The 8,899-nt window shown below is 44.1% G+C and overlaps 1 protein-coding gene across 1 annotated transcript; it reads left to right on the forward strand.

Annotated features, from left to right (window-relative positions):
* The first annotated feature begins 54 nt into the window (after positions 1–54).
* si:dkey-70p6.1 (uncharacterized protein LOC570575 homolog) lies at positions 55–6,002 on the forward strand. Its single transcript, XM_034538212.1, is given in 15 exon segments — positions 55–188; positions 922–979; positions 1,148–1,181; positions 2,079–2,155; positions 2,157–2,354; positions 2,356–2,452; positions 2,455–2,543; positions 2,545–2,607; positions 4,588–4,690; positions 4,693–4,727; positions 5,461–5,502; positions 5,504–5,551; positions 5,553–5,780; positions 5,782–5,838; positions 5,841–6,002. Coding segments are annotated over 15 exon segments (1,425 nt in total).
* Positions 6,003–8,899: the final 2,897 nt, after the last annotated feature.

Genomic DNA, 8,899 nt, shown 5'->3' on the forward strand with positions numbered 1-8,899 from the left:
GTAAGGTTGTGAGTGTGAGTGTGTGTGAGAGCAAGTGAGCGTCAGCGCTCCCACATGGCCTCCATGCAGGACGGGCTAAACTTCACGGCTCCTCCCTACGGCAAGGTCCTGCTGCTGGGTGCTATCGCTGCTGCCTCAGCCTTTGTTGTCACGATCCTCATCGTAGTGCTGTGCGTGGGCTGCCAGAGGTGAGGCACTGTGCACGCACACACGGAGACACACACGTGCTCATTTACACATGCACGCACGCGCCAGTGGCGGAAGAATTCCTCAGATACTTTACTACAGTAAAAGTATCAATACCACAGAGTTAAAATACTATGTTACAAGTCCTGCAGTCAACATCTTACATTTAAGTGATGCATTCATGTGTACATCACTTTATTGCTGCAGCTGGTAAAAGGCCACTAAACATGTACTGTTGGCGAGTTTAACCTATAATAATACATCAGAAGTTATTAGCTGAAATCAATTTTGTATCTAAAATCAGAATTTGCAAAGTAACTAAAGCTGTCAAATGAATATAGAGTAACAAGTACAATATTTCCTCCTTAAATGTAGTGGAGTAGAAGTATAAAACAGCTTAAAATGGAAATGGAAAATTATATTAAAGTACACAACTGGCACGCACATATGCAAAGTATTCTCGTAATATTTTTCTCTCGAACACACACACACACACACACACACTAACACACACACACATGCATGCACATAACATGACTCACGGACATGGATAGTGACTCAAACTCTGCACACACACACGCACACACACACACACACACACACACACACACATGCATGCACATAACATGACTCACGCACATGGATAGTGACTCAAACTCTGCACACACACATACACACACACAATCACTGTAGTGAGTGTCAACCTGTGTGACGGAGCGGTTGTGTTACCCACAGGAAGGGGAAGACACACAATGTTCCCGGTGAGGGTGGAAAACACCGTCTCATGGACATGGTAGGTATCACACAACACGCTCCTCGATGTTTTGTTTGTGATGCAGCAGAGGAAGCTGAAGCAATTCAATTCACCAAGGAACGCCATCATTCAGAGAACACCTCTTCAGTCTTAATTAGTTTTTAACTGAACCTCTCTGTGTGTGTGTGTGTGTGTGTGTGTTGTCAGGGTATACTCAGGCAGTCAAAGCTGCGGTCCATCAGTAAATCAGACACTGAGATGAACAAGATGAACTGCAATGGGAAAAGTGAGTGCACCTTTCGCATATAAATCCTGACCTTTGCTCTGAACTGTCGTCTCGTGAAAACCTTGTATCTCCAAAATATAATTAAACAGTCTGTTCTTGTTTTAGCTGCATGACAAAGCACCTTTAACATCATCAGATGAGATTTTTGAAGGTTTGAAGTTGAGTACTTATATTCCACCACTGAAAGCATGTACTTTTCAGTTTGTTTGAAAGCATGAACATCACAAAACAGTTGAGATGCAAGGTTTTCACCCAACAGAATCAACATAGTCCATGAAATGGTGACAATTCAAGTAAATATAGCAGAACATGAATACTACAAATGTGTGTAGTACATTCAGATTCATCTTGGCGTCCACAAACACATTACAAACCCCTAATAATAAACCGCACACTTTCCTCGGCCCGCTCTGACCTGATTTGGCCCTAAATCGGCAACCCTTTGGAATTGACCTTAAAACAGAATTCACATTACAATACCAACTCATTTCCAATGGACTGTTCAATCTTGATTTATAAACATGCATATATCTCTCTCTCAAAGACAGAAATCAGAGAGCCAAGACAAGTCCTGGAGCTCCACGGCTGACAGTGAACAGGGAGCTGTGTTTGTGACAGAAACATAAGCATATGTCCTGCTTCATACTTGTCCTGCTTCCACTGCAGTGGAATTAAGTCAATTTGGACACGTTTCCTCAAACAGCTACTCCCAGTTACTGTCAGCTCCAAATTTTTCACTTTCTACCAGTGAGAGATTTTATTCCTGTTCACAAATGTTTGTCCAGTACAACGAGAGGTAAACGTAAGTGAGTTTTGTTTTATGGTGGGCATCGGCCTGAATATGCCTTTCAGAGGCTTCTAAAAAGAAAAAGGTCCAGACCTTCTGCCCTGCAGGTCCTAACTCTGACCTTCGTTCTCAAGGCAGGCAAGCTTCCCCAGATTCCCTCTGGAGAGGATGGAGAGCACACTTACTCAGAAGTGGGCCGAGGCTCCTCCACCACACGTACTGACGATGCCCTGTACGCCATGGTAGGCAGGGCCGGGCAGACGGACACCCCGGCCCCACCGGCTGTTCCCGCCAACACGCCGGCGCCCCCTGACCCAGACGGTGACGTGGAAGGAGGGATTGCCCGAGTCCGAGTCCGAGGTCATGTCTACCCCTCACCCTCCGGAGACGGCGGAGTACGCGTGCGTCCGGAAGCTGAGGAAGGCCGAAAAGGCTCCCCAGAGAGGGACAGTGGGACGGATATGGGGGAGGCACCGGTGCCGCCTCCACGACACGCCCCGCCGTCACATCCCGCCCCTCCTCCGCCACACCCCGCACAGCACAAAGCTGCCCCGTAGGAACGTGGACGCCTTCAATGTCCCGGCATTCCCAAAGGTTGGTGGAGGAACTTTGTTTCCTTTTTTTTTTTTACTCTGATGATTAAAAATTGTTTACAAAACCGTTCTTGAGCTTTAAAGTTCATACATTTCATATTGTGCAGTAAAATCAAGGTGCACTTACTAAAAGCTTTTCTCCAGCGCTTTCAGCTGCATCTCATCTCCATGACAACTGGGCAAACTCCATACGCTGATGAAGACCATGAGATGCAGTTGAAAGTGGAAAAGCTAGTAAGTTAATCTTATATTAAGATTGTTAAAGTATGAATAAGCATTGTGACCTTTTCTTTTGGGTGTGTGGGAGGTGGGAGTTAGAAAAACATGAAATATACGAGATTACATACATAAATAACACATAAACAAGAAAGATGGATATTCATACAAAGAGGTGAATAATTCTCCACATATTGTCAGTGACCTTGTATTTGATGCCACTTAAAAAAAGATGCGCTCTGTATTGTGTGATCGAGGGAATACAACCCCCACTCAGCTAAATACCTGTTTAGACCCGTAAGACATCATAGAACACACGACATTCAGCGACGTATGCAGGCAATCGTCTCGAAGTCAGAGGTGATCGTACAAAGCAGATTAAGACGTAGATGCCTTGTGCTCTGACTTCACGTTATTAGTGTGGCTCTATGGACGGAAATGTCGGTCTCCTCATCTAGTCAGTCGAACAGGCTGTACCTTGTGTTGCCATGACGTTCAGTGCAGGCATTCATTGATTGATTGAGGTAAAGCTGAATGGAGAAATGAGCAGCATCAGTGAAGTAGCAATCTTTTCTCCCCCCCAGAGCTTTGATGTTTTTTTTTTTACCAGCGACCATAAGCAGGTTACAATAAGTGTAAACTCTGTAGCAGTCTCACAGATGGAGCAGCCGTCTGCTTTCCCAGCTGACAAATAAACAACTCCAGTCTCTACTTGCACCGTTACACAGTGAACAATAAATGAAAGTAATATATTTACGACATAACCTTGCAAAACACAAATGAGTATTACTGGATCCAGATTAAATAATATGCCGTGTAAACTGAAGAATTAGCAAACAAAGGCACATTTAACAAACAACCATCTATCCACTCTCCTCTCTCTTCGCCCGACAAGGTAATTGACATCAGCTTGAGCCCCGTGGCTGCATTCTCAGGTGCTCCGTAGGAGTTCCCCCAAAATAAAAGCACAACATAACCAACATCCTTGCCGTATTTGTCTATTCTGTCAGACTTTACACAGACAATGTGCATTCTGGTCACCTTAGAGAGGGGGATGCTTTCCAGCTCCCTCACAATGCTACGGAGGAGCTACACGGTTGTTACCGTGCCAACGCTGCAGTTTTTCTTCGCTGCACTCGGGCGTCATCGTGCTCGCTGTTGGGATGCGTTAGTACTACGGTGGTCCTAACTTGGAAGTCTGGGCAGTGAGCTGTGTATATTTGTGGAATATTTCTTGGGGAGAGTGGGGTATTTCGGCTCGCAGGGGTGTCACCTCCCCCATATGTTGGCAGCAGCAGGAGTGGAGGCAGCACGCCTGCTTTTACTGTGGCTACAAGGCTTCGAGCTCCCCTCCAGGTGACAGCGGGAGACCATTTGCTGCACGAGGTCGTGCAATCTGCTCTGACCTGAGTTCAGCGACACGCACAGTTCACAGGCTTACATGTGTACGCTGTCTGCTCGCAGGCCTGTTGGCCACGGAATTTCTTGTGGATGATGCAACATGTTGAAATTGAGTCATCCAGAATACAAGCACATGTACAAGTGCCACCTTCCAGGGAAAATCCATTCAATACTGTATGATATCCATCCAATAGATTTCTGCATGCATGTTAAAGTGGTTAATTTGTCTTTATAAACCCCATCAAGGTCTGTTTTAATATTTATATATATATATATATATATATATTATACTCACAAATATTCGTAGAAGACATGAACACGTGACTCGCTTTGCCCCAGGTGTAACTTGTGGTTCTGTTTCCAGGAAGTGATGTTTATGGGCAACGGAGAGCAGTACATCTGGAAGCCTCCAGAGGAAGAGGAGATGCTCATGCACCAGAATAAAGCCCTGGGACCATTGGGTGCTCACACAGTGAGAACATACAACCGTCTGCTGCGGGTGAAGTGAGCGAGGACGCTTCAGTTCTGTGCAGCAATCGAGTTTATTTGTTAAATTCCTATGTTGAAGCTCCCTGATCGCGTTACATTTACTATGAGGTAGCTTTAATATAACCGTTTCTACACGTCGTTTTATAGCTTCCTCATTCTGTATCTGCTCGATTCAGCACTTCACTCAATTATATTACTATTAAATGCCCCAGTTTGTGCCTCTAGTGTACAGTATTACCTGTGGATTTGAGCTATTCATTCGTTTGTGAAAAAATAAATTCCTACCCAAGTGGTTGTTTCACAAATGTAAATTTAATGAGGTATCTCAAGAATCCTCAAAGAAATATTCAGTTTCTCTTCAGAATATAATAGATTGACCATAATTCAAGGATATTAGCCGAAAGAGATCTAAGATCTTGCTCAATTTGTTTGATGTGAACTAAAATATAAAAAGTTGTATTACCACGTATCACTTGTCTCTATTGATGTTATTTTCTATAATTATATATTTTCAGAAGAAAAATGCATTTATGTTTTTCTTGTGTTGTAAAAAGAAACCAAGAGTAAGAGTCACAGTTTGAGAAACAAGTTATTTATTTATTCTTTTACATTTGCAGCAAAAAATGGTCAAAGGAATAATTGGGAAATATTGTTATTCCCTTTGCTGTTAAGATTAGAAGAACATATCTGTTCGTTAATATGAATAAGTGTTTTTTCACAATCCCAGTAATGTTTTGTTTGACTGCAGGTGGCTGAGATGTACTCAAAGGTGTGTAAACCAGGAAAGAAGAAAGCGAGCTGTGCCCGGGTCTCCCCCAGCCAATCCTGGCTTCCGGACCCTTGGGTCGCGGTGACCGTGACCGAGACCGGGATGGGGGGTTTAGTGTAGTGGTCAAACCCCAGACGTGGGCCCTTCAGGAGGGCAAAAGCCGCTGGTGGGCCCCTCGACGACACACTGCTACGAGGTCCATCGGGACAGAGGAGTGCGATCTGGCCTACGAGAACATGGAAGGCGCCTGGAAGAGAGAGAGGCCCCCCAACACGTGTGCCACCCTGCGGCCGAGGAGGGAAGAAGGCCCAGCAGCCCTTGCAGCAGCAGCAGCCCCCTCCCCCGCCGCCCACGCAGCAGACCCCAAGTTACAGCACCTGCCCGCGGAAAGCCATGCTGCTGCTGCGGGGGAGAACCTGTACGAGAGCATCGGCGACCTGAAGCAGGGCTCCGCCACCTCCAGCACCACCACCATCTTCACTTTCAACGACGGCATGGAGATGTACGTGACTGGGCTCTGAGGCGGCGGCTGCAACCGTGACCCCCTCACCTTCCAACACCAGGAGCACCACCCCCCGTCATGCTCACCCACACATACTGTTTACATTCAAGTCATAACGCCATGCCTTCTCTTAGGTTCTCAGGCCGTGGGGGCGATAATGTTAATCTGTTATGACCTGGGCTGAACACAAAGTCCCGATGTACAAACTTAAAAGGAATCCAAAGGTAGTGAATATAAAATGAGCACAAGACCATTGCAGAGCAATCTGTAGGTAATAGTAGCACTTCTATTTTATTGATACTTATGTGCAAAGCACAATAAAGTAAAAAGCCTAAATTCTTCCTCAATTCTAGCGGGTAATAAAAGTCCAAGCAGGACTCCTATAGGGGTAAAAGGCACTGCAAGTATTTTGGTAGCACTTATCATGAACAGGCCTTCCCTGTAGTTGGTCAAGATGTGATTCAGGACAGAATTTAGATGATATAAAAGGAATGAATTACTAATCAAAATACTTGAAAGCTCAGGGACCAAGAGAAACAATGAGAGTATTATATAACAAAAAAAATTGCACACATTTTGCATTCCTCTTAAAAGCTTCGACTAATTTAGACCATCGTCACGTTTAAAAAGCCGACCAGATATTTCACCGCGCCACGTTTTGTTTCATCCTACACGGGCTGAACACTGTCTCCACTGCCGTCTGTAAATGAAGTGTTTTACTTTTCCTGTTTCTGCACTTTGCCTGCTACAAGTTGCATGCTAAAAAAAAGTGAAGGAAAAAAAAAAAAAAATCAAAACTTAAAAACTAAAAGTCATGTGGTACCTCTATATGAATGTTTTTTTTGTTTTTTTTTCTATTGTCGTTGGTTGTTTTTTTTAAAGTGTTGCTTTATTTCTCTGTAGAGCACAAAGCCAGTTGGATGGAGGATGTATTTGGTTCAGCGGAGAGGAGAGTTAATGTTCTCTCGCCACACACAAACACACACACACACACACACACACACACACACACGTACACACACACACACACACACATGGGTACAGATGAAACAAGACTAAAGAGAACTGCTCGAGTCCTAAAGGTGGAGACAGTTCACTGCACCACCCCACTCACACACCTCCCTCTCTGCTCAGTCCCCACTCACATCCGTGGACCGCTCATCAACATAGTCCCGTAGCGGTCGTATGAATCTGCTCGGGTTTCACCATAGTGCAGCTTGGAAAGCTACAGTAGAACTGATGTGTATTAGGCAAAACGTCACGTCCCATCATCACTCCATCGACGACCGCTCCGTCCTCGCTCTCTGTTTATCAGTGTTTAAAAATATTGCAAAAAATGTGAAGCAAATGGCTAAGCAGCAGAGAGATTAAGACACTCAAAGATTTACATCCTGGACAATGGCGATTTTCATTTGACCAAATATCCCCAGCAAACAATGTGATAATACTGTATGTTGATGCAATGTGTATGTACATTACAAAGAGAAAGAATAATAAATATATCATCAGTGTCAAGAATTCTATCTTTTTCTATTATGTTTAATTGTGTTTTGGAATGACTTTAAATTGTGACACAGGACTGAGAAGAAGAAGAAAAAAAAAGAAGAAAAAAAATACAGCTGCAATGTAAAATTGTTCAGTGTATTCTGTTTGTTGTTTTTGAAGCCATGAAGCTACGGTGTGTTCTTGGAAAGCCCAGCTAAGTTAAATGTGGCAGCTAACGTTGTGTGTTTGCTATTCAGACTACAGGGTCTTGTACTCAAAAAGCGTGTAATTAAGTGCTAAAGTGCAAAGATTGTAATGTTTTATATCAAGATTACTATTCATGAAATGTCAGTCAAGTTTATACTTTTGTAATAAAGTGGCACTTTAAAAACTATCTGTGTCAGTTATTAAATTTGAAAGACAGCAGAATCTGTTGAAACACTGAAGAAAACCTTCTCTAAAAGGATAAAATATCACCAAGAGTTCACTTTGCCGGCTGCTACAGAAAGATCCTTTTAGATTCAAAAGGTTTTCTGCTGATCTCAAAAGCTGCCTGTAGATTCATGTCTTCAGATCTATCAAATAAAAGATCTTTTAATCTTAATCTGAGGGTCAAATTAAGGCAATAATCCCAAAATATTACTCATTTCTCACATTATATCTCAGGCTGCTCGTTTCTTTTGTGTGCAACCTCACATGTAGTGTGTATGTGAACGTGTGTGTGTGTGTGTATGTGAACGTGTGTGTGTGTGTGTGTATGTGAACGTGTGTGTATGTGAACGTGTGTGTGTGTTTGAGTAGCCTCCCCGTTTTCTTTCTTCATCTGTGTGAATGTTTGCACGTGCCCATGTAGTGGGTCTGAGTAGCTGTGGTGGTTGGGGGTGGGGGTGGGGGGGGCGGAAAGAAAAAAAAAAAATAGGTCACCCCTTAAAACAAAAAGCTTGCAGTCAACATCGCAACCGTCTGCTGAATTTTCATTGGCGGGCTTGTCTCCATGGTAACAGGTTAACCTTGAGGCAGTAGTCACATGGGCGAGCGAGTCTTCTGCTGTCTTGGAGAATACGGCGTGCGTCGTGTGACATCCGTGATCACAGTGTCGTCCGCTCGGCGAGGAGCAGCCCCCAAAAACAAGGCGTGCAGGAGATGCTGTAGGTGTGAAGGTGATACAACGTTCACAGCTTGTGTGTGAGGTGTTAAAATCTCACGGCCGAGGAGCATGAATGACTGAATAAATACATGAATGAGACCGGCCAGATTCATTGAAGGTGCATGACGGGTGAAACGACACCGGGGTAATATTGAGCATAAGGTCACAAACCGGCTGGGGAATCGTGAACACAACGGGGAGGGAGGGGAAACCTATGGAGGCTCGATGTTTTATTGCTCCTTTCGTAACCCTGAAAAACACATTCATATCATTATCTCACACGT

The sequence above is a fragment of the Cyclopterus lumpus genome, chromosome 7, assembly GCF_009769545.1.
Source record: "Cyclopterus lumpus isolate fCycLum1 chromosome 7, fCycLum1.pri, whole genome shotgun sequence".
NCBI classification, from domain to species: Eukaryota; Metazoa; Chordata; class Actinopteri; order Perciformes; family Cyclopteridae; genus Cyclopterus; species Cyclopterus lumpus.